Raw genomic sequence first — 26,199 nt, forward strand, 5'->3', positions numbered from 1 at the left:
GCAGTCCGTCGTTATTTCACGATTAACAAACATTTTATTATTCGCTGCAAAATCGACAAACTGAAGAGAGAAACATTTGGAGGGTTTCACGCGTGACAAGACTTTTATTATCAATTGTAATCGATTTAAAAAATAATCCCCGCTGCGATAAAAAGGTATGAACGTTTTATTGAGGGATTAATGCTCGAATCCTGTTATTTTATCGCGCCGAATAATCTCTCTCTCGCCGTTATAAATCAAACCGAAGAGAAAAAAGGGAATATCTGAAAAGTTTCAACGCGCGACAAAAGGCTTTTCTTATCAATCGCAATCGAGTCGAAAATAATCCGCCTATATGCCGTGAGCTAAAAACTGCGCGAAAACGCAAAAGATTGATTCACCGATTCCTTTATTATTCGGCACTGGATAATCCTCTTATTGTTTCATGCGAAATTGTCGCTTAGCGTTCGCTGAAGGGAGAAAATATTTGGATATTTTTGTCACGATCCCCGGCGCTTCAAAGGGAATCTACAAATATCACCGTCACGAAATGCGCACACGACTGTTATTCCGATATGAGCGCGAGTCTCTTTATCATTTGATACGCGGAATCGGTCGGCCGTATGCAGTTGGAGAGAAATAAACGGTAGAAATAGAAGAAAGAGGGAAAAAAGAAAAAAATGGGCGATTGCATCCTATTTTGCAGCGTGGCGCGGTAATTGATCGCGAGATTGGATGAGCTTGTGCGCGAGAGTACGGGAGGGAAAAAATTGTTTCCGTCCTTGCAAATTAGAGACACGCGAGATGTGCACCTGCACTGTAAAGTTTTGACGGGTCGTCGGGATACGCTCGTTCCCATCGACGATCGTTAACAATTCGTTATCGATCAATCGTTATTTTTTCATTGGTTAACCAAACATCTATAAATATTTGTGTCTTTGTTACCGATACTTTATCCGCTGGCGATCTCGTAAATTAAATAACCGTGGAGTATTCAAAGACCCTCCCTTAGGATGTTTTTCCCTCTCAATTGTTACATTATAAATTAAATTATATTAAATTTAATAATAGAGTATAAAGAAATTTGAGGGAAAATATAGAGGATATACGGATATACGAGTAGACGAGCAAAACGATAAAGTGAAATCTCGGATTATAAAGAAAAATCGAGGCAATACGATAATAATGTGAGAAACCATGAAATTAATGAGGATTGCCGTCAAGTGCAATCTGGATTTTGGAAAAAAGATTACAATAATAATGATGTAAAAAAAGTTAAAATTTTAACGAAAGAGTTAAGATAATGATGTGAAGAAGAACATAAAATAATAGCGGAATAAGAGTTTTAGATGAAAAATAGTAATACAAAATTTTAAAAAAATTTTTGAGACAATGTGAAAAACTTAAGATTAAGAGTTCGATAGTTTTCGGAACAGACAGAATTCGACAATCGTTCTTTAAAAATTGAGATAAAAAGGCTATTGTATTACTCCTTTTCCCCCCTTCCCTCCCTCTGACCTTCCCTTAGCGTTATCGGAGCGTTATCGTTGCTGAAGATTGACAATTTTATCAGCGCTTTGGAGATGCGTTGGCGGGGTTTTCGGGGATAATTGAGGACGCTTCCGGAAGGAAGAGAAACGGCCCGATTGTCCTCGGAGTGGATTACCTTGGGCCGCGGTCTTGACGGCAAATTGAGAAAAATATTGGTCGAGGTAGAGACTGAAGGGGTCGAGAAAAGAGGGGTTGGGGGAGATGACCTGGTTGAAGGAGAAACAGATGCATCTCAGGAAATGCATTTTAAACAGGGAATCTAATTTGGTTCCTTTCTACCGTTATGATGTAAATATTGGATTATTAAGAAATTGCTGTTACAATTTTTTGTTTTTATTTACATTTCTATTACAATTTGTGTCAACCTGTCATACGTAGTTTATACATTAATTTAGATTAAAATGTATTCTTCGCATTAACTTTTATTTATTATTTAATTTTCCTTTCGATTAATTTCAATAGACTTTTTATGGAATTTAGATTTTTTTTACAAAAACACATAATGATAATAAAAATTGGAAACATCGTGCTGTCACGATGGCTATGCCCCGTCACTGCTTTATAAAATTTGATTTACATTCAAATGCTAACTTCAAAAAGCGTAAATATGTGATTAACTTTCCATTTTTTTATAAAGAAATTTGTAGAAAAAATTTTATTTATTTTTTATGAGAAATTATAAAAATCACTGTTCCATGATATTATTTCGGGAACATCCTATATATGTATATCCTCTATATATCCCCTAAAATTTCTTTATACTCTATTATTAAATTTAATATAATTTAATTTATATTGTAACAATTGAGAGGGAAAAACACCCCCAGGGAGGGTCTTTGAATACTCCGCGGTTATTTAATTTACGAGATCGACAGAAAGCAACTCCGCGAAAGGCAAAGTCCTCTGCGCGGCAATAGAGAGGTAATCTTCGTTTGATGCGTTCAGAGGCACGATCCTAAGTGCATTCCTTTATTAGATGTTCACGTGGGGGGCAGGAGCAGTTTACTTAAGTACGCGACCACGAGTGAACGAGCGAAACTCACCATCTGCGACCTCCCTCCCTCCCTCCCTCTCTCCCTTTCCCACCGCCCCCTCCCCGTCATCCCCTTCGTTCGCCCTTTTCCCTCTCCGTCCAGAGGTTGGTCCGTTTTGCACTTTGAATGCCAGCAGCTAAGTGCAATCCACTTTGAGGCTACCGTGTATAAATGGGTTTTCCCGTCGTCGCGGTGACCTTTCTGACGCGTCCGCTTTCGCGTTTTCACGTGAGTCCCGTCTGGATTCAGAGAGATTTTCGGGAAATTCGATCGTCGCGAGAACATGCAAAATTCGCTGCAGAATTACGAGAGCTGTGTAACCGCTGCAATGTGTGTGATTTTTCGTTTCTAAAAACTTAATTCGTCGCTTCGTAAAGTACATTAATAAAATGTGATAAATCATGCATTCTATTACTGTGTAAAAAACTATTTTTCGCAAGATTAAATTACGTACATATATTATTTTGGTTGACGTAGAAGTAAATTTTTCAGCTTTCTAAAAGGATTCCATGTTGATTTTGCACGATCTGGGATTTGTTTTAACTTTTATGGCGGATGTACTCTTGGACGGAGCTTTAAATATATCATTAAAGCCAAAGGGGACTTGCTCTGGGATTTTGTTACTAATACGTCCATTAAAAGGTGCAAGAGTAAAGAAGGAAGCTTGGAAATGGAAGCTGCGCAATTTGAAATATTGCGATCTAATGATTGCACCAATTTACTTTGAGAGATTTTCGCCTTTCAGCGGCATCCGATACGATTCCGTTCTTCCACTCCTCGCTAGATCTTTCCGGCCGCATGCGTCTTGAAAATGTTGCGTGTCTCGAATCGTAGATCTCTCGTTTCCCAAAGATTTCTCGGCCGCATTTCTCGCGAGAATTCTCGCGGTCCGCTGCTTTCTGAAAATTTTAAGCTCCTTCCCAAGGACCTTTCTTGCATTTTCATTCCTTTTGATTTAATGAATTTTTATTTTGCTCCGAAATGATTAAATACTCGTATTTTATTTTCGCGAAGTCTCTCTGTCATCGATATCTGATCTTTCGAAACGTTTAAACTTTAAACATACCTCTCAAACGCGCAAAGGGGCGGTAGGAAATCGAAGACGCAGGACAGCAGATCGGTGGATTACGATTGAAACATATTTTACTACAGTAGGTTGGAGGAGTCTCTTTTAATATTCCGGCCGTACTCCTACGTTCTCGTTCCACTTTCAGCTTGCGTATTCCCGTGGATCGACGCTGGAAGCTTTAAACGACGTCAAATATAATTCCCTCTCCCGCAACTCCCCCCCTCCCCTCTCTCTCTCTCTCATTCGATCCTTGAGGAAGTAAGCGATGATCCTGTGTGTCAGGACATCCCAAGAAATATACCTTAGATTCCCGGATAAATTTAAAGTTGATTTTTTTTCAACTGACATTTAACTTCTAAAATTGATATCTTTTTAAAAATTTTTAAATTGGAAGGAATAATTACTGTTTTTGTAGGAGGCTTCTGTACGTTTAAATTATTCGCATAAAAAATGTGGAATAAAATTTTCTACTCCACTTACGTTTTTTAACGAAAATATTAGTGAGCTTGTAAGCTTAGAATATTATACATGTATACGTATATAGAGAAGCGAATATTTTGAAAAATCAGATTGCCCAAAAAAGCCCTGAGGGCAATGTGTTATGTTTTTAGAAAATTTTTAGAAGAAATATTGTCTATAACAGCAATGTGAGACACGTTGAAGAATATTGAGAGAAAACGTCGAGCATCGTTTTAAATTACAATCGCGAGTATCGAGTATAATAAGAAATTCTTCACTTAAGATCTTCAACGCGATAGTTGTGCGCTAGTGGGTTGTTGGTACATCGGATGACACAAATTCACCGGAAACTCTCCGGCTGCCGCCGTAAGTTGATTTGACGCAAGGCTAACCGCGTCTCGTAGTAGTCACGGTGTTGTGCGAGCCGGAGTGACAAAGTGACGTAAATTCGTGCCGTCGTATTGCCACGGAAACGTGCCGCCGCGCCGTCAAGCACAATGGTGCATTTTGAGAGCTCGTAGGTTACGACGCGATGGATATGTCGTTAATAATTGCAAAAGCATCCGCCGCGAAAACTCATACAAGCACGGAAATTTCCTTCTTGCGAAATTACGCGTGGGATGTCGTATATCAAGCATTTTGCATAAAATAATACAGTTTGATAATCGCTAAGAAAAATGATAGAGAACCGAAAAAAGATAGAACAAAGTAAAAATTGAAAAACTTTATGAAACTCATAGAATTGTCTAAAAAGTCGTCCAAAAAGCTAAAGGAAAGAGACCTTTCATGAATGAATTTTACCGATAAAATAGAAATAAGATGAATTAAAATTTTACCTATTTTTATTTATTGTTATTTCTACGTGAATGATTTGTTTGTCTTTTTTCAATCTTTATAATTTATATAATACGTCTTATTTACTTTTTCCATTATTTTCTTGTTCTAAGTACATTTTATTTTTATTGTATTCTTGTTATGAAAGTTATCATATCGCGATCACGAGATAGGCTTACAGAAAGATTTATGATTCGCAAACACATATTACTTGCAATAATCGCCATACCCATTGCGGAAGCTGCATCTGCGCGGTGACGGACCGTGCTGCTGCAGTTGCAGCAGTTGCTGCTGCTGTTGCTGCTGCTGCTGCTGCTGTTGCTGTTGCTGTTGCTGCTGCTGCTGCTGCTGCTGCTGCTGATGATGATGCTGATGATGATGATGATGATGATGTTGGGTTGTCGATTTTGATGGGGTCTGATTGCCGGAACTGCCGGCCATCCCCTCGAGACCCCTCGACAGCTTCAGCATCTCCGCGCCGAAGGCGTGAAGGGCGGACATGGCTGAGGGTGGTGGCTCGCTCTCCTGCAGCCATAGCTCGTGGGTGTCGAGGGTGGTTAGCTCGGTGTCGGTCGACGTGCCGGAGGTGTGTTGCGGCGTGCCGCCGCTTCCGCCCGAACCCTTGTTCAGGAGATATCTCTTCCAGGTGCCCCGTCGCTCGAGACCTGCGCGAATTATCGGAGAACCGGAGATTTTTTAGCGATTAATCAGAGCTTTCTTTCTGATGAAGGAGTTTTTCTTTCGCAAAAGGAAGGATGATTCCGATGATCTTCTATTTTATCCGTGAATGAAGGGGATTTGTCTTTTTTATATTGGGAGCATTTTAGCGACTTGACGATTGGAGAGCATCGGTAAAATGCAGGATTTACTCTTCGTTCGAGAAAGGGAGACGCTCTTTTGTTGAAAAACGCGAGATTTCAGCGAATTTAGCGAAGATGATATTGGAGATTGAATTTGTCTTTTTCTTCGATTTGAAGCTTTTTAAAATGAATTAATGCGAGAGCTCTCTTTGCAAGGAGAGACACTTCTTGTAAAGATATTTCGCATGAATTTCTGTATTGTACTCTGAAGTCTCTGAATCACAGAATCGATAAAAATGAATATTGTTAACAATGAATATTGATTGAAAATTGGAATTTTACAAATGAAGATTACCCTTTAAATGATTTATTTTATTAACTATTTCTTTAATAAAAAAATATAATATAATATGAATAAGCGTTTTTGTTTAAATGTTGTTTCTCTAATTTATCTCCTCTTTTAAATTAACGGAATATTCTCAGTCTGTTGACAGGAATTGTGCTTGTAATGAGGTACTCAAAGGATTTTCTATGTCATGTCCTGCAATCTTTCAATCCTATACGGAATACTAAATACCCGTGAATGGAAGGCTTGCGCGCCAAGCGGGGTATCGATTAATTTTCATATCGGCGAGCAGCCGGACGGGAGGCCTTCTTAGCATACTGTGCCGCATCCGAGATCTTTGCATAATGGCCCGGCATTTGCATATCTCCGTCGTGGACGTCGACATGCTTCCGTTGACGTGCCGGCGAAATTTCTTGTCGCGGAGTGCTTCCAGACAGAAGCCCGCGGCCTAGTCCCCCTCCCCTCTTCCTCCCCCCCCAACTCCCTCGTTCCATCGATTTCGGGATCGATTCGATGCGAAAAAACGAACCGCGCTGACACCATTAATCATACGACCGTCGTCGTCCACCAGGCATCCTCGATGTTGCATGACGAATTATTTATACAGTAATGGCGAATTGCACACGGCCAGAGATCCGCGATATAGATAACAAATTGGCTAATCTGCGAAGAGAACAATTAGAAAATTGCGAATGCTTTGCTTTATCTCGGATAAGTTATCTCAGAGAGAATTATCTAGAAAACGTATGTAGAAGTTTAGGAAGTAAAGTTTCAGCCAATCTACTTATTATTTGCATTTTTAATTCATATACGACATGCATGAGGCGTCTCTTATCTCCGTCAGAGTTGACCGGGAAGCTTCATTGAGAATGCACTTTAAAATGCAATAATTGTGCGACGCGGCGCGGCGTATAGAATAGCGTGGTGCATTCCGGCATGAAGTTGGTATGCAAATTCCGTTTGAGGCAGTAATCGGAGGGTTGCCCAGGTAAAATCAAAGCGACAATAGACGATGTGGCTTCCGGCGAAACTTTCCGTCGCGGAAGACAAAGAGGGGACGATAGAAGGTTCTCTCCCACGGGAACGCTTTGTTGAGGGGGACGAATTCTCTCAAAACGTTTATGAGACGCCTACAAACGCGGTATCCTTTGAAATCGCGGGAGCCGGCCGATAAATCGAAATAAATAATTTCTATCAGGCGGAGAAACTAAGTCGCAGCTTCCTCTGCCCGGCCCGTCTCGCTCGTTTCCCGAATAAAACGTATCCCCGGGGGAAAAAACTGGGAAATATTGTCGCGTGGAAAGAGATAGAAAATTGGCGAGAAGTATGTATTGCCGTGTCATATTGTATCCTGTATTTTTATTAAGATTTCCATTTTAATTTATTTTTTTTAAATAATTATATTTTAGTTTATTCACTTTTATGGATTTTTAGAGAGGCAAATTTACCAAAAATGAAAAGTTGATAAGCAAAAAGATAGCATTTTAGTATGTAATTTTTTTATTACTTGTATTTTCTTATCGCTATTAAATTGATGGGAAGAAAGCAGGAAGTTGCAAGAGCGGTTTATGAAATGATAAAAGTGCAGATAAAATAAAAATATTTTTTAACCACTTGTTAAATAGTTACAATTCTGAAAGCTCTTCTATTATATGTAGAAATTTAAGGCATCAAAGCTTTGAACGTGTAAAAATTTGGGGAATTCGAGAGAAAGGAATCTAGAACTTTTTAAATATTTTATCGAAATGTTAGCGTACTAGCAAACTAGCTTTATTGAATTTTTAGATTTTGAAAATTTGAATTGAAAGGCTAAATAGTGATTTAAAATCGTCAAGATACTTAAAAATCTTTAATTAACTAAATCTTCACACATTTTTTTATTAATCTAGAAAAATCAAATTAAATATTTATACATCTTATTGAATATTATGATACATTATAACACTGAATATATATTTAAAATGAAACTTAAAATTTAATTTATTTCTACGGTAAAAATGATGGTAAAAAATAGAGCTAGATATATATAAAGTATTAAATGCCATGTTACATTTGAGTGTCTCGGTCTCGAGAGATTTAATCGATTTTGGGATTTCGGAAATGGGAGGACAGGCTAGTGCATAGTACACTAACCTGTGGAGGATGCACCCGGAGGGGCGCCCTGAGGGGCGCCTAACCACCCTGATGACCAACCTGCTCCGGTCCCACCGATGTTTTGCTGTTGTTCCGCCAATAATCTTACTGTCAACGCGTACGTTAGTAACATTACTCCTAGCGGGATATAGAAGCAGATTATGCTACCGATTAACTTGTAGAGGGGATCGGGAATCTGGCAGGCACCGTCCACCAGCACCGAATCATCTTCCTGAAACAGAACATGAAAATGGATCTGTTAATTACTGTTTGATGTTAACTTGCGTGAATATTCGAGTCTGCTAGATGTGTGGCGACACTATTGAATTAACAATAAATTATTATCAATTATCAGCTAATTAAAATTTATGATCATTTATTTAAATACCATAACCTTTTAAATATTGCACTGTAACTAAACTGTAACGTATTACTGATACTAAGTAGGTAAAAGAATTAATGGTCTGTTTAATTTAATATTAACGAAGTTGCTCTCAGTGACAGACGATTAACTTTTTATTATAATTTATTCGAAAATTATAATTATGAATAAGTAAGATGATTAATTATAAAACTTGTTTGATTGAAAAGAATTTAATAATTATGTTTATAGAATAAATACAAGCTTTAGTTAACGATCTTAAATTTAAAACAAAATTTAAAAACTAGCGATTGCGAAAAAAAAATCAAAAATTGGTAAAAAAATTGATTAATACATAATGTTAATTTAAATTATAATGTGCCAACGGTAACAATAAAAAATTATGAAGAATCAGTTATGTATTTTAAAGTTAGTATCATTCTGTGACAGAAATATGCTGTAAGTCAATAAGTCTGAAAGAGAATTTAGGATCGCGATTTTTTTTTATATGTTCCAGGACTCCGGAACAATGTCCCAGTGTGGTGTCCCTCTTAGCGGAAAGCTACAATCCTCATGTGAGATACGGCGCAGCGATGGCTTTGGGCATTGCCTGCGCGGGTACCGGCTTGAAGGAAGCTATCGCTCTGTTGGACCCAATGACTAATGATCCCGTAAATTTCGTCAGGCAAGGCGCACTGATCGCCTCTGCCATGATTCTGATCCAGCAAACGGAATCCACGTGTGCCCGCGTTAAAGATTTTAGAGCACTCTATGCTAAGGTTGTCGTGGACAAACATGAGGATGTGATGGCCAAGTTTGGTGCAATTTTGGCGCAAGGGATCATCGACGCCGGTGAGTATTGTTTTCTTTAGAGCTTCTTTCTTGCATGTGACAATCGCAGCAATCTGCGATGTAAATTTTAAAGGTACAAGATGTTGTATTCTAAATTTCTTGAGGCGCTAAAAATTTCGTGAATTTTTGGAACACGAGAAATAAAGTCAAGGACAAGAGCACTTGCAGAATATGATACGAGCGGACTTTCGTCTTTTCTTAGGTGGTCGTAATGTAACCGTGTCTCTGCAATCGCGTACGGGACATACGAACATGCTGGCTGTGGTCGGTGCTCTGGTATTCACCCAATATTGGTACTGGTTCCCACTGGCGCATTGCTTGGCTCTGGCTTTCACACCCACGTGTCTGATCGCTCTCAATGCTCAGCTAAAAATGCCTAAGTTGGATATTAAATCAAACGCCAGGCCAAGCATATATGCTTATCCTGCGCCGCTCGAAGAGAAAAAAAGGGAGGAACGAGAGAAAGTCACCACCGCCGTTCTCAGTATCGCGGCACGCGCCAGAAGACGCGAGACTGAAAGGAAAGCCAGGGATTCCCACGAGAAAATGGAAGTGGTAAGTTAAAGAGAATGTAGAGAAAAATGTTCTCTTGTAACCCAGCCAAATCAAACGAAGAAAATAGGGGCGGAAATAATTATGAGAATGTTCAATGATATGATATGCGCCTTTTTTCAGCGTGAATTGTACGAATTATTGATATCTTGAAGTATTTATTTCACGCTCGAGCAATCAATTCGCGAAAATATCATTTTTTAATTATTTTCTGTTTGTATCTTAAATAATTCTTAATCGATATTGTAGTTTTATAAAATGGAATAGAATTATAGTCTTACTATTTTTTATTATTATTGATTGAATTAGCGTGTTTATGATAAATATACACGTTGAAAAGTTTCAACGAGAAGTGTCGTAGGAATATAATTTTTTCATTAAGACTTGGCACTAAAATAGCGAGTTAGTTTATTTTCGAATTTTAAAACTTCTAAAAATTATAAACAGTCGTTTTTAAATATTTGGTACCTTTGAATTTTTAGATACTTCAATTTATATATACATTTATTAATTTTCTCGTTTTTGTTAATTTAAACTCCTGCGGTTTGAAATTTTTAGATCCACGTTGAAAGTTCCGATATTTCGAATTTTTTAAACTCTCGAATGTTTAATTTATTAAATTTATGGATCATACAATGTACGTTTTTTTCGTTTATTGACCGTTGATTAAAGATTTAATCAAGAGTCATTTAACTGAATTGTTATAAATTTATATTATATATTTTTTCGTTTTTACGCATTTGCTTGCGTTATATGACGTATATTGCGTATTTAAATTGCATTTTTATCTTTCAAATATATTGAGTCTCAAGTTCGAATTTCAATAAACGAGAGTAGAATTTCTTTTATTAAAGATCTGCGTATTTCTTTTATCAAAGAATCAGATTGTTATTCATCTGTAACCTATTAAGATTCTTCCTATCTTGGGACTCTTGTGGTGATTTACATGACAAATTCACGACAAATGATAGGGCACGCTAATAGATTTCAGACACTCGTCTACATAAAAGAAGAGAAACTAAATAAAAATTGCAGGATCCACCTTCAGAGACGAAGGAGCTTCAGGAGGTGAAGGAAGCTGCTGCATCGTCTTCGAAGGAGAAGGACGACAAGAAAAAAGACGAGAAAGAGACTAAGGAAACCAAGGAGAAACCCGAGAAGAAAGTGGTAAAAGACGATGAAAAGGAGAAGAAAGAACCCGAGCCGAGCTTCGAGAGCCTCCAGAATCCCGCACGAGTTCTGCGTCAGCAATTGAAGGTCATTCAGTTGGTTGAGGGCAGCCATTACACTTCCGTTAAGGATATTCAGATCGGTGGCATTGTCATGGTTAAGCATATGCAGACGGACACCGAGGAGGAGCTCGTCGAGCCTGTCGCTGGTGAGTGATTGATTCTATATTCTGTTCAAAACTTTCTTTCGGAAATTGATTTTAAAGAAAAAGGAACTTTAATATTTAACAGATAACAATGATAATAATTGAATCGAAAATTTCACCATGGTGAAAAATAACAGTTTATGAACTATAAATATTGATACGATTATTTATTTCTTAAATTAGAAGTATTTACTTAGAATTATTTATTAATTACTAGATTTCGAGAAAAAATTTGGGAAAATTTAATTATTAAACTTTTTTATCTTTTATTCACACACACATACACACGCGCGCGCGCGCGTTATTTATTAATTTATAAATTGTTGAAGATTTAAGAAATTTTGCATGTAAAAAAATGATTAGTACTCTATAATATATTTATAATATTTTTAATATTATTGAAAGAGAGATTTATCAGAAAGAGAGACAAATTATTTTACAAAACAAAAATAAAATTGTTATAAATGAAAGGGCCAGGTTGATCCGTTTTTGTTTGGAGTATCGAGTACGTGCTCGAGGGGTGTACGCTTGAGCACTTCCGGTTTGTTTCAGCCTTCGGACCGAAGCCGGAGGAAGAGAAGGAAGCCGAACCGCCCGAGCCCTTCGAGTATACCGAGGATTAAAGGCCGGAAACAGGCGTCGGCCCGTTTCGCCATCCTGTCGCCCGTCATTCGTCATCGCGATGGTATCGCGATACGGCCGTCGTCACTTTCCGTTAATGTTCTCGCGTCTCTTTTTTTATATTCGATTTCCTTTTGTGTGTCTATTTAATCAGCGGAATGCTCTGCCAGCTACATGCAATAAAGCCGTTGCGTCAGAGCTACTCATGTTATCAGTCTCTCCGACCTTACAACTCTTTAATTAGGTTCCTAAGCAGAAGATTAATGAACAACTCGGCAATTTAGTTATTTATGAATAGGAATGTTTGTGGAATATAATGAGAATGTATTTAATTTTTTTTTAATTCTAGGAATTAATTTTTATTAGCAAGAATAAACAGAGAAAGATCAGAATATAATGAAAGTAATTCATATATTGCTGTGCAATGATTGTAAATAAATTGAAAATTCCTTTTCTTCTGACAATGAGTCTTGTGATGTTCTCTACATATATATATTATGTATTTATAAACTACATTTTTATAGAGAACTAAATATAAATCATTTCTCTGTTTCTGATTAAATTGCTAATAATTGACAATTAATTTTTATATATGTCACAATTTTTTTCTAATCAATGAAATTTCAATAAAAATATTATGTCAAAGAGATACTTGTTTTACCAGTCAGCATCCCCTTTAAGCAGAGAATCAGGAAGATATTATGTAATAAAATTTGCGATTTTTGTTATATATATATTTACGGATTTTTAGAGAGAGAGAGGAGAAAATATTAATGAAATGATGTGTGCATTTTTATTTTGTTTATTTGTAGGAAAAATTACAATCGGCTTTCGTTCAAAAATATCTGTTTTTCTACCCTTGCAATTTCGCCGGAATAATTTTCACGGGGCGTGGTGCCAGTAAATAAATTGATTGTCGGCACTCCTCCGTGTGGCTTGTTATTTTCCTGTAAATCACTTATTAATAATTTAAACTCGCGGGAGACAATCGCGGAGTCATCCTTACACGTCCTGCCCGGGCACTTTATTTCGAAAGTTAGCGCGGAGTTTCCGCGAGACAATACACTCCATAATTCATCGTGCTCATCGTTAAAGTTTGACGCGGGGGTTTGCGGGTCACCCCGTAGACATGAATCTTCCTTGAAATGCGCTTCCGCTTTCAGTCCCCGTCGTCCCCGTAATGGTCAGCTCGTGTTCCGCTTTTGCGGCGGTCGCCTTGATCGAGCGCGAGTCATAACGTTCGTCGGTGGCTGCATTGGGAGAGGAGGGAGGGGAGCGGGAAGGGAAGATGAGGAGACGGACACCCTCTCGTCGCAAGATTGCAGTCCACGCACGTGTACATTCGCCACACGTGTTCTCGGGAAGGTGCGAATTCCGTTCGACGTCAGCCGATGACACTCGACGTGAGGTCTCGTGGGAATCGTGAGTGGCTCGCGGAGATGATGTCGCCGCGCCCTTTAATTTTCCACGTAGGTTTTTCAAGACGGGAAGAAAACTGAGAAATATCGAGAATTCAAGGATTTTGCCGTTTGCATTATGAAATCGACGGTAAAGATGTTTCAGGGGAAATCTGGACTTAGAGAGGTAAGAGGATCTCCCGAAAATTTCTACATTATAAAAATAAGAATATTTTGGATCGTTGCGTCAAGAATCAGTGAATCTAAAAAATTTATGACACCAAAGTCTGCAAAAATAAAAAAGGTTCTGCCAATTTCACAAACTTCAGAATTTTTATATTCAATTTTTTTTTACAGAAATTCTGAAATTCATACCGCTAGAAATGTCCCGATTGGAGAAAACGATGGTGTTCAGAATATACAAATTTGATGTACCGTAAAAAGGCTCTTTTCTTGAGCCACCGTCTATTTTATCCCAGCCACGAAGTTTGAATCTTAAATTAACGCGTTCGGAGTACATGATTTTACAACGTAGAGGAAAATATGGCGGAATACGCGCGTGTATACAATCGGATGGGAATATCCTATTTTTGTCGTCTCGCGGCGACGTCAGGCACAGGATTCACTCCGGGGTGTTGGATGGAATTTTGAATGAGTATATGGCGGCCGCGAAATTTGGATCAATACCCAAGTAAGGCTTGAAACGCGCTGGTAAATGGTGTTGTAAAGTTGCTGAAACTCGCCCGACAAACTCGTCGATGCGCGGTGCTCTGCGGCGCGGTGCTCGTCGCGTCGCGTTGCGTTGCGTCGCGTCGCGTCGCGTCGCGTCGCGTCGCGTCTCACCCTCGCGCTGTGAAACGAAAGTAGTTTGCACATTTGCAAGAGCAGTTTGCAAGCCGAGGCAGCTTCTACGACGATGAACATGCTGCGGGGTAAGAAAATAACCTGTTAGACGTGTACACATTACATCCATCCCCGGAAAACCCATAACGCCGGCATTTTCCACCGGAATTTGCAGTCATGTTTTCATTCGCGAAAATTAAAGGCGACACGTATAATTACTTCGTTGTCGCGCGCAGCTAGTGGGTTCTCCGGTGCACCGTTATTTTTTACTTCGCTTAAACACTCTTGACGTAAATGGAAAACGTAAAAAATACGAGTAAATGCAACATGTAATAGCGAATAAAGAACAAACTCAAGATAAAATTAATTTTATGTATTATGGAGCTGTAAAATAATTATGTCAAATTATAGGTACTATAAAAATAGCGTGCAATTATTTAAAATGCACACTCGTTGCGCATTCGCTGTATTATTATTTAGCAATGACGATGAAGGCTCGGGATTTGGACGGTGACATTTAACGCGATTTTCGGGACGGTTGTGGCATAAAGCCGCATTGAAACGACAGCCGGTTGAAGGGTTACTCGGGGATTTACGAGGGAGCGTAAATACGCCAAAACAGCGGACAACTGTTTCATAATGTCGCTTCATCCCCGTGCCGTTAATTTCACTCGGGCGAGGGAATATCGCGCACCGCGCCGACCTCCTTTTCCGAACGGGATGCCGCCGCCGCCACCGCACCGATGAAAAACGGCCGTCGCGGTGTGCAGTCCTGTATAAATCCGTCCCGCTTCCTATCCCTGCATCGAGAATGATCGATGAGCGACGCTTCCCGCAAACGGCGATAAACTTTCGGCTATCGAGATTCGCGCGCGTCTCTGCCTGAGACCTGAGAGAGGGATTTTACGGGCGAAACCTCGCAATCTTTTGATCGTTACGGAAAATTGAGTAGCATGTTCGCGCGAGGGAGAATGTAACAAAAAATTATCGCAGTTACGTTCTAGCCGTTGTAAGCTGGCCGTGTATTCAGATCTCTCTAGAGAGATGGACGATTTTTCATCAAAACTATAATATGGAGTGAGTGAAAAAAATTTGCACGCGGGATAGAAGAAAATATGGGATATCACGGAAAGTGACAGTACGATCAAGTAGACCAGTGATTTTTATTGAAAAGAAAAATGAATAAATTCTTTTTACACGAAACTTTATATATTTATTTTCGAGAAACGTAATTTTATATACATATAAAATTTATTTTTGATAGAGAGAGAGAGAGAGAGAGAGAGAGAGAGCTGGTAAAGATTAATATTTCATCCACTCGCTTAATATTCGTGAGAAGTAATGAAAAAAGAATTTTTTTTACACGAAATTTTATATATATTCTGGAGAAAGATAATTTGCATGTACAATTTATTTTTAATTATTAATAAGGATGAGAGGGAAAGCTAAGGTATTAAAGTCTGACTAATTACTGTCTTTATCTACTTGTCGAATATTCGCGAGAACATAATGAGAAAAAGTAAAAGGGAGATAATTAAAAGATTCTGATTGATAAAATAATTATCGCGGAAAGTGCGATCGATTCGAAAATGCGACGGCTCACCTTCGAGTACATTAAGCTCAGGGGTAGGCTGATGGCGATGCTCAGGATCCATACGAAGGTGATCTTCAGCGTCACCCTCTTCTTCGTCTTATTGCGCCCGAACTTCATCGGGTAGCGCAGGCTCAGATAGCGATCCACGCTTATGGTGCACAAGTGCATTATGCTGGCGGTGCAAAATAGCACGTCGAGGCAAATCCAGGCGAGGCAATAAACCGACGGCAGCGGGAAGTATCCTGCGAAAACAAAACGGCGAATGAGTCTTGCTCGCGTAGTCGCGCTCGCGGAACGCGGGCTAATTAAATCCTGACTCAATTAGTGGCATCTTGGCTCGCCTGCAGAGAGATAAATTTCAATTATCTCGACATTCGTCCGCGCGGTATTTTATTTATGCGCAACAGTATCGCTGTGGATATTTTCTGTATTAAACGGGCTTTAATGTCAAGATATACATTACATTGCTGCACGGAATTATTGTAATATGACAATTGAAGTTTTAATAAGCTGACATAAAAAAGTTTTAGAGAATTAATTTTCGCTGACAGTTTTCTACAGCTTAACATTAAATTCCGCTTAATATTAAATTTCTTTATTGTGCCTAAAATGTTCAAATATTAGAAATTAAACACTGGCGTGTGAATTATTATTGATCGGACGTGTTGAAATTACCGTTGCTATCCTTGACTTCTTAGTACGATGTTATATCGAGACGACATCAATACTTCGGGCTTGCTGGCATATATGATAACGATAGACAAGCAATTTACATGCGTAGTTTATTAAGTAAACTTCGTAAAGGGCGCGGCAATTTTCCTTTAATCTTCGCTAGATTGCATTTGAGGCAATTCGGGGCCAATCGATATTAAATTTTCAGTTTCTCCCGTCTGCCTGGCTCGATATGTGGAAACGGTAATATTATCGCAAATAAAAAGCTGTTATCTCGAGATCGACGTTGCAGTGATTTCATTCTTTTTTTTTCGACCTTTAAACTTTGTTTAATAATTAATCTTCGTAGAGCTGTTATTCGAGTCTCAACGGGTGCTCTCGGGTTTTTTCAATTATTCATTTTTGCAAGCTGCCAAAGGCCATAATTGATACGCCCACTCTTCGTTAATAAACGTTTTACGTCTAGTGCGACGTGGCCGCGCAAAAACTTTAGTTTGTCGAGCAACTTCCGGCTGTAAAACTTCTCCGCCAAAGGTTACTTGCTAATCATTTTACGCGCGTAATTAATGAGTAATAAATATACTCGCGCTCTGCAATCTTCTTCGCAAAGCCGTTCTTTTTATGATATAAATGTTTTCCCAGAATTTTATAAAACAGGGATTCAGTTTTAATAAGAATTTTATTTGCCTTAAATTCTAGATTAAACGTTTAGCTCGGATCTCTTTTTGTTTGGAAAAAAAGCTCGACATTATTTTTCTGGTATGTTTTAATACCAGTTAACCAATCTAATCTCAGTACAAAGATCCCGCTTATTCGTAGTAAAATTAGGATTCCCAATTAAGATTGGGATTTAATTTATTCGCCGAAATATACATTTCGGCAAGGTTAGCTTTCAGATATACTGGAAAGGGTTAAATAAGCGAGGGAAAGTCGCTCAAGGGATCACAGATTGTTTTCTTAAATACACGAGACAATGATTAAACCTTTAACTGTAAGCTTCTCTTTGACAGTGATTATTTAAATTTCCGCAGTGCAAATGTCGCACGAGGTTTGCGCGTTCGCGAGGATCGGCGTTCTCCCCGTAGGTAGGGATGAAAGTACCGAAAGCGTAGACCCGGCAGGTGAAACGACAGGCGGTTAATGCACGAAGGAGCGAGGGATTAACACAACTCCGCGTGTCGAACGAAATTACCGTCTCGTGCCCGCGCCGTGCAGCCTCTAGAAACTGCATATTCATGTACGCCGCCGGATTATCCACCGTGTATACCGACGATCTAATATTTCTCCGTGTTATTAATGTAGTCGCTGGTGTATACTCCGCACCGTGATTCTGGCTGCTTGCAAAATCGTCAGACGTCCCCCGGAGATTTGCACGCGCACCGTCCGTATATAGTACGTTTATTCCTAAAGAAAGCGTCCACTTACGATTCAACGTACGTTATTGTAAACTATTGTACATTATACATGCATTTCATTTGCAGTGCACGATACATTCGCGGTGGCCGCGACGCGCGGTGGAAATAGCATAAAGTATGGAATTATACAAAACTGAATTTTCCAATTAAGCGAATCCAGCTTAGTTAAACATAAAAAAAACTCGGAATTTTTTAAATCATAAATTAATTGATATATCTTTTTTTTGTGCGATTGACGAGTTTTTATGAAATTAAAAGCGGGAAGTTTTTTCTGTGAGTTAAATTTTGCAGAGAGAGAGAGAAAGAGAGAGTGCAAAAGTTAAAAAGAAATTTATCCACATGGATATTAATGAAAGTAAACATATATGTATGTTTCATACATCATGTATAATTCAATACAAAAATGTCTCGATCATGGTAATGACATTTTGATATAATATATTCTGAATATTAATTACACTTTAAACAATCCTAACGTGAAAACGTTCGGAGTCGAAATATGTAGTTTTCGAGTTAATAAGCGATGGCTAATAATATCGCGCGGAATTAGAACAGCAATTATCCTATTATTGATTTGACATTAGCCTAGATCGCCTAGATGATATTAACTTCTGCTGTTTAAATAATTTTGTCTTGCTCTTTATACGTATTATTATTATAGCGCTCACCTTGCTGTGACGATTGTTAATTACATTGACAAAATTACATTATTAATGTTATACGGACAATTATTGTACTGACGGCAAATTTTAAATATACGGCTACGTTACTTAATCCCATTTCTCACGAAACTGAATTTTGTGCGAATCGAATGAAATAAATCGTTATATCTCGGGTAAACATTACGCGCCGCAATGAAACGAGGCGGAAATTTCGGGACAATAGCTCGTTCACCGAAACAAATTCGAAATTCGAGTAACGTAATGCGTACGCGCTTGCCGCGCGAATTTACTTTGCAAAATGTGAAATTTTTCAAAGCGGCAAACGGATCGGCCGACCGCGCGACCTTGGCACTTATTTTTGCGGCGCGCGTATACATGCAGCGTGTTATGTTTACACAAGGTCGGCGCGCTATCACTCGCGGCGCGGCGACGCTCCGAGCGAGAGGGTAGTGGCGCGTGACCCCTTCGAAACGCGATTTGCGGCGAGCACCAAGACGAAGCACGAACTAATTAGCGGCCGTGGGGTTGCTCGCAACTCTCGCTATATTTGACGACTAGCAAGCGGTTCAAGTTTCAATGTGACTATTTACCGTGGTATCGCATTTCGCGTGACTCTCGCTTGTTTAAAGCCCCGCGCACTGAAGCGAGAGAGGAATTATTAATTATCATTTTGTTTCAAGCGACAGTCAACTTCTTTATTGGTATTTAAAATCGAACGTCGTATTGCTCTGAAGCCCGTGTCGCATTATTATACGCATTGAAAATTGAGAATTGCGAATTGAAGATTTGAATTCGACCAGTCAGATAATTTATTTAATTTCAATCCGTTCTGTTTTGATTGGATTTAATTCTTTAATGGAAAATTGGGGAGTGCGAATTGAAAATCAGAATTCGGCCAATCAGATATAATTTTAATTTTTTAATCCGTTTTTGTTCTGACTGATTAAACTCTAATCTCCGAATTCACAATCTTCAGTCTTCGATGTGTAGTCTGATTGCGTGCTTTAAAAGTTTTCATTAATTCAAATCCCGTTTTCGATTTAAAAGTGGCGTGAGTCGAAAAGAAAGTACAAAATACGAGCGCGAGAGAAGCCGAGATGATTGCCGATCATTTATTGATAATACTATCGGGATTTGTACGTCCAAGATATACTGATGTGTGGAAACAGCGTTATATAATGAATTTCAATTGTGCGTATGTATTTTTGAACGATTTTTGAATATTTTCAGTCGCGCCTCAGCCGCGTGTTAATTCGACTCGCATATGTAGTTTCGCGCGAAGTTCGCGCCGTCATTCTAGTAAGTCCCGAGGACTCACGGAACGACACGAGCGCGGAGACGATCGGCCGGATCGGCGTATTCCGGGCATTTGGCGTTGCGTCGCGCCCGCCCGCGGTTAATCAGTAAGTGCAGTCACACAATTAATCCCCGTATTTCAATACTCATCGCGTCGCGTGACGCCAATTCAATCGGCGCTCGTGCTTCGGGCGATTCGTTGAAACGCGTACATTATTCCGCCCCGGGAATCTATCTCGCCCGCGAGCTGTCGGCGAAACGACGCCGACGCGACGCGGCGCGCGCGCGACATTCACGCGTCGGACGGTAGGTTAGACTCACGATTTGTTCTTGATATTATTCGTATGTTTCTTCGCGTATCAAGTATTTCGTAAAGCGAGATAGTAATCGTGTCCTGAAACGCGAGTCATAGCGAGGAGGAATATACGCATATGAATGCATGTATGCATATATACAAAAAAGCGTCCGCAGGATTTTGTCTAGAAACGGGCATGATCCAAATTGTTAATACCAATTACCGCGAGGAGCAAATGTCCAAACGTTGTATTTTTCTCTCACATTTGTCAAACATATTTGTTATTCATAAAAATAAGAGAGCAAATTCGGAATTTTCTTATACTCGTTTGATTTCAGGGGGGGGGGGAGGTGGAGAGCAAAAGCCTCTTCTTGCCTCCCCGGCCCCATCCCCTGCGGACGTCCATGTATATATATTACCGATCGCACGTGTACGCTCGTTCCCCGAAGTGCAGAAAGTGCACTAAAGGCGCGCTGCGGGTAATACAGCGTCGCCGGACGCCGCGACGAGTGACGCGTGAAGTTGATCGCGCAATTTTCGAGCTCTCTCTTCCTCCGTCACGCCGCTTGTTGTGCTAACTCGGTAGATGTTTCGCGCGGGGCGCTGCACGTAATCTTTTTCCTCCCCGCGATGTTCTTCGCGTCGTAACGAAGTGCCGAGTGCGCGTCGCGTACGGTCAACATCGGGAGTGCCGTGTAAAGTGCCGCGCGACCGTAATTTAATGAAACCCGTCTTTTCCGCGAGTGAGCGAGCGTTGTGTGGGCGCACGAAGGAGCTGGCGGCGGCGAAGAAAACTGTAGGAGAGGAGGGAGAGGAGGAGGAGGCCCGGGGTGGCGTCGGCGGAGCAGCCACGCGGTAAGTAAATTATTGCTTACGTACTGTTTGTTCCTCGCGGGCTTAATCGTTTCCTCGGATTTGTAAGAATGCGAGGGAAAAACTTTTGTTTGAAACATTATTAGTTTACGAGAAGATGTCCCTCGTGATTTATATAGTTATTTTATTAACTATTTACTTGAAGGAAAAGATATGAGATAGAATTACAAATAAAAAAATCAACGTGCGCAATAAATGTTTCTTAATTATAATCTTATTTATTTTCTCCGTTATAATTTGAAGAAAACCGAAGGAGAGGATGCGCGGAGAGGAGGAGGAGGCCTGGGAGGCGTCGGGCGACGGCGGAGCAACCACACGGTAAGTAAATTATTGCTTACGTACTATTTGTTCCTCGCGGGCTTAATCGTTTCCTCGGATCGTTCATTCGAGAGCGGTTTGTAAGAATTAGGGGAGAGGGGAAACTTTTGTTTGAAACATTATTATAGTTCATGAGAAGATGTCTCTCGGAATTTATATATAATTATTTTATTAACTATTTACTTGAAGAAAAGATATAAGATACAATTACAAATAAAAAATCCAGCGTGCGCAATGAATGTTTCTTATAATATTATTTATTTTGGATTCTGTTATAATTTGAAGAAAACCGAAGGAGAGGACGCGCGGAGAGGAGGAGGAGGCCTGGGAGGCGTCGGGCGACAGCGGAGCAACCTTGCGGTAAATTATTGCTTACATACTATTTGTTCCTCGCGGGCTCAATCGTTTTCCCGGATCGTTCATTCGAGAGCGATTTGTAAGAATTGGGAGAAAAACTTTTGTTTGAAACATTATTAGTTCATGAGAAGATGTCTCTCGGGATTTATATAATTATTTTATTAATTATTTACTTGAAGGAAATATGTAAAATATAAGAGTTACAAATAAAAATTTCTAGAGGTGCGCAATGTGTTTTATAATACCATTTATTTCGGGCTCTGCAGTTATAATTTGGGTCGTACGTTCGTTTGTTGCAGATTTCAACGTAGCCACGATGCAGTTATAACTCCGCTGTTGCGCGTCGAATCGGTGAGTTGTCTTTTGTCTTAATCAGAGGTAATGGAACTGTGAATGCTGCAGATGGATGTAACATATCATAGCACTGCCTCGTTGGCAAGTCTGTCCATTGCGTCATCAGGTCGAAAAGTCTAAACACGTCGAGAGTAATTCCCTTTTCATCGATATGAAATATAAAGAATATAGGTATTCGTTAATGTCTTTTATATAGCATTAATTATTTCGAGGCAATAATAATGAAGCAGGCATGGTAGCTTGTTTTTACGACCGACAGCGTGGCATTCCGCGTGTTGTACGCGAGGTCGTGCTGTTGTTCGCCTGCGAGCAAGTAAGCGAGTTTGTACTTTGTCGCATTAGCCTTCGAAACGCGATCGCGGCAGTAACCTACTGCGAGACGTCATCGATTATCAACGGATCGATAATTGGAAAAGGTGAGAATGGAGATGATTACGCGGCATACTTTTCTGCGGGATTTATCTTAAAGAATACTCCGGAAAAAAAGAGAGAGTTCTCTATGGAATTAGGAATCCGGAAACCTCTTTGCAAATTCTAAAATGAAGGATAACGAATCCCTTTACTTTCATTAGCGTCGCGCGCGATGCGTGTATTCGTGGTCGAGTTTAGCACGTTGTGCAGTTTAGTTCGCGGAAAAACTTTTCTGTTACGGAAAATTGAAACTGTCAATCGCGAAAAAAATAGTTATATTGATTAATTCGTAACAATTGAAACGAGCTTATTTTTTTGCATTCAGTTAATTATGCTTAATTAAACTGAACTCTAATTAATTGAAGCTTATTTATGCACTGTTTCTCCTCTCATGCTTTATATTAATCTTATTACGTTACGCAAATAAAAAAAGATTGGTTGCGCAACACATTTTTATATTTTCCTCCATTTTACAGGAATACATAATTCCGAAGAGCGAATGCATGCTTAAATTGGTCTAAATTTAAACTTGTTTTACCATCAAAGTATTGTACTTTTTGCATTTAATCGAATAGAATTTCAACGTCAATCAGTTAATCAACTTAAGCTCACTTAATTTTGACTGTCCCTCAACGATAAGTTAATTAATTTAAGCCATTTTAAATCCTCGCGCGATTTCTTTTCTTTTTTTTTCCGAATTGGCTATCTTTCAAATTCGATCGCGCCGCATATCGACATTTTTATTCGCGTGGGGATACGACGGAGGACTCATGCAAATTGCTCGGGGCAATCTCGTGGGAGACGCCGAGAGAGAGAGAGAGAAAACTCAAGCCGCGGACTTTTCGCGGAAGCTCGCGAAGGCACCGAACGTGCTCGCGTATCTCGGGTATCTCGGGCGAGTTTTCGCAAAGTTATGCGAAACACGCCAAGCGAGTCTCGCTGTTTGATCGGTATGACGCTCGCATCCATCCTTACTTGCTCTCTTGCCGTTGCATTATTAAGACGTGACCTACCCGAGAAGAAAATTCCGCTGATAACAGCGGTGATAAGCTAATTACGGAGAAGTCCGAGAAGCGCTTTTCGTGTTCAATTTACTCGCCGCTTCCGTTGTTTGTCTTCCCCTACCTCGCTTCGGGACTTTAATCCTTTCATCGTCAGCCTTTGCAATCTGACAAATTCCCTTAATGCATTATTTTATTGAAATATTGTGTTCCGCCATTTTATCGCTATATACCTGGTAAAGCAAATTATATACATCGGTTTTGCGAAAACAATTATAAAGAGTATATCTATACTGATGTTATTACAGAGTTATTTTTATATCGGGGAGTTAAAATAAATCTTTTTAAATGGAGATCGTTTGAAGGTAATCCTAATCAGATGCACGTAAACGAAAAAAATTTGAAATGGAATTTGTATAGTTAACTTTTATAATTAAATTCCGATAAAATCTTTCTGAGAAAGTTGAAAATAGATTCAGTCAATTTATAAAATTAATCGTTTTCTGTTCCAATTTCCTTTTACAGTTAAGCCATTAGAAAAATGATTGAGAAATTAATTTGTGCCTGATCTTCTGTGCTCTTACTTGTCTGTAATGAAGAACGTTTCAAAGCTGTTCTCAATATTGGACAAATCCGTTTTAAATATTGATAAGTCTCTTGTGAATTTTGTAATGGGATAATATTTGCACTATCGATATCCGGTTAATTCTGCCAAATCGTCTGTGAAATTTTGCGGGTGTTAAATATTTTGTAGAGATAATCTCAATCGCAATATTGACGTTTTCCTAACAGAAGGCCAATTTGAGAATTAAATTTCGATGGACTCCAATAATTGCACGAACGACGATCGAAATTCGATATCCTCTCTCTACCGTCGTATTTCCGCTTAATGTCGTGTCAATTTGGCACTTTACGTGCTTCAAATTTACCCTGAGACCTTTCGTAGATCTAGGCTATTGCATGACTCGAGCCTTTTTTTTCATCCTGTATAGCATCCCGTAGTAAGTTTGAAGGATTCGCGGATTTAACAATGCGAGGATTACGATAAGAGAGATAAGAGAACAGCCACGAGTAATAGGATTTCGGACTGAAAGGAAAAATCCAATCTATACCTGCGTATGTATATAGAGGGTGTCCTGAGCCCGAGCAGTTTATTAGCTTGCCGTTTCACATTCATAGTGATTATCCGCAATTATTAAAAGAAAAAGTTTGTGCGTAAGACACATTTTCTTTGAAATTTGCCATTATTAATATTATAATAATATAAATATTTCAATTTTGAAACTTTTTCCTTTAATATATTTTATCTTCTCGTTGGAGTAGTCTCGAGTTCTTTCGGAAATGTGTATCTTTAGCAAAGAGAAGAAATCGCGACCGGGTTTTCTTGACCTATACTATTTTTAAGGGAGATTTAAATGTTCTTGGACGTGCGAGGAGTATCCGGGACACTGTGTACATCGGTCCGCATTCCAATCTACACGGCCGAAGATAGAAATCGATTTAAAAAGCTCGAAGTAGAATACGAGTAGGAATTAATTTGAAGGTATCGCGCGAGGATTTCGTAGGCGAGATATCGGACGCGAGTGTCGCAATATCGGGGAGCTAATTCGAAGATTCGAAATGATTCGGAGGTGCTCAATCGCGATACTCTATGCAGATGGAAAAATACAGTTGCTCCGCTATATCGATTGCCGACTCTACCTGGCGCACTTTTATGGATAAACTGTGCGACTGTATGCTGCGTCTCCCTCCCTCCCTCCCTCCCACCCTTCCCCTCGTCTCTCTCTCTCTCTTTCTCTTCTATATCCCTGCGTGTGTCCGTGCGCATTTTGTACAGCTTTCATTCTGTCGAATATCTACGGCCGGCCACGCTCGCCACGCGGCTGCTGACCCGCGGGATATTTGTCCGGACCAGTCCGGGACACGTTATTCCCGGTTCGAAGGTCTGGCCGACCGGGCTGGTGGCGTCATAAATCACCGACCACTTTGTTCCGTGGAGCGCGAGAATATCGTGCCAGGTGGCACGGCCACGTGGAGAATACTCCTTTTTTTTCTCTCTCTCTCTTGCGGCGTCCGCCACTTGCAATTAACTCTTTTTTTTTTCTAGCCTTTATTATTAAGGGAGACACCGCTCGCGGGACAGTCCCTCCTCGGGGCATTCTATTTATAAACTATGTAATTTCGTACGAATTTGTGCAATAAAACTCGTAGAAGGAAATATTAATAATATGGATCATTATGAGGAGTAAAATTACATGAATTGTTACGTATATTAAACGAGAAAGAAAAATTATTGAGAAGTTATCGAAATGAGAATTCACACGAAAGACAGTGAAAAATTTGTTATTGATACGATTCGTATAAACTGTTTTTTATAAATTAGATACTATAATTGAATAAAAATAATATAAAACGAGAGGGGAGCGTTTGGCGAGAGAAAACGGCAGCTTTGTAAAATCGTGCTTGCATTGATCGCGCGACACGGCCGATGCTTTCAGAGCTTTCGAGTGGAGCGTTCGAGTGCCCGGAGCGATCAAACTTTCGAGTGACGAGCGGTTCGAAACGTGCTTTCGCTTCTCAGAGAAAGCGTATAGGTCCTCCCTTTTCGTAGGATAAACGCGTGCGGGCAAAATTCTACGTCTCGCGGAGGGCAGACGAGGCTCGCACGCAGTCCTTAAATCGATCATCGCTTTCATGAAACGTCACCTTCGGAATGACCCCGATGGATGAAAGGAGAAGGTCAGG

At 39.6% G+C, this 26,199-nt stretch overlaps 2 protein-coding genes across 2 annotated transcripts in view; one reads left to right on the forward strand and one right to left on the reverse strand.

The window, feature by feature from the left end:
* Nucleotides 1-12,808, forward strand: part of LOC105457382 (26S proteasome non-ATPase regulatory subunit 1) — a 40,315-nt gene extending 27,507 nt beyond the window's left edge. The window contains exons 11-14 of the mRNA XM_011702017.1: nt 9,084-9,418; nt 9,621-9,973; nt 11,006-11,348; nt 11,898-12,808. Coding sequence (XP_011700319.1) covers nt 9,084-9,418; nt 9,621-9,973; nt 11,006-11,348; nt 11,898-11,968 — 1,102 coding nt within the window. The 3' untranslated portion in view covers nt 11,969-12,808. The remainder of the gene's footprint in view (nt 1-9,083; nt 9,419-9,620; nt 9,974-11,005; nt 11,349-11,897) is intronic.
* LOC105457381 (5-hydroxytryptamine receptor 2A) overlaps nt 8,190-26,199 on the reverse strand; it is a 31,000-nt gene continuing 12,990 nt past the window's right edge. The window contains exons 2-3 of the mRNA XM_011702016.1: nt 15,810-16,042; nt 8,190-8,437 (exon numbers count right to left, since the gene is read on the reverse strand). Coding sequence (XP_011700318.1) covers nt 8,201-8,437; nt 15,810-16,042 — 470 coding nt within the window. The 3' untranslated portion in view covers nt 8,190-8,200. The remainder of the gene's footprint in view (nt 8,438-15,809; nt 16,043-26,199) is intronic.

The sequence above is a fragment of the Wasmannia auropunctata genome, unplaced genomic scaffold, assembly GCF_000956235.1.
Source record: "Wasmannia auropunctata unplaced genomic scaffold, wasmannia.A_1.0 LD335244.1, whole genome shotgun sequence".
NCBI classification, from domain to species: Eukaryota; Metazoa; Arthropoda; class Insecta; order Hymenoptera; family Formicidae; genus Wasmannia; species Wasmannia auropunctata.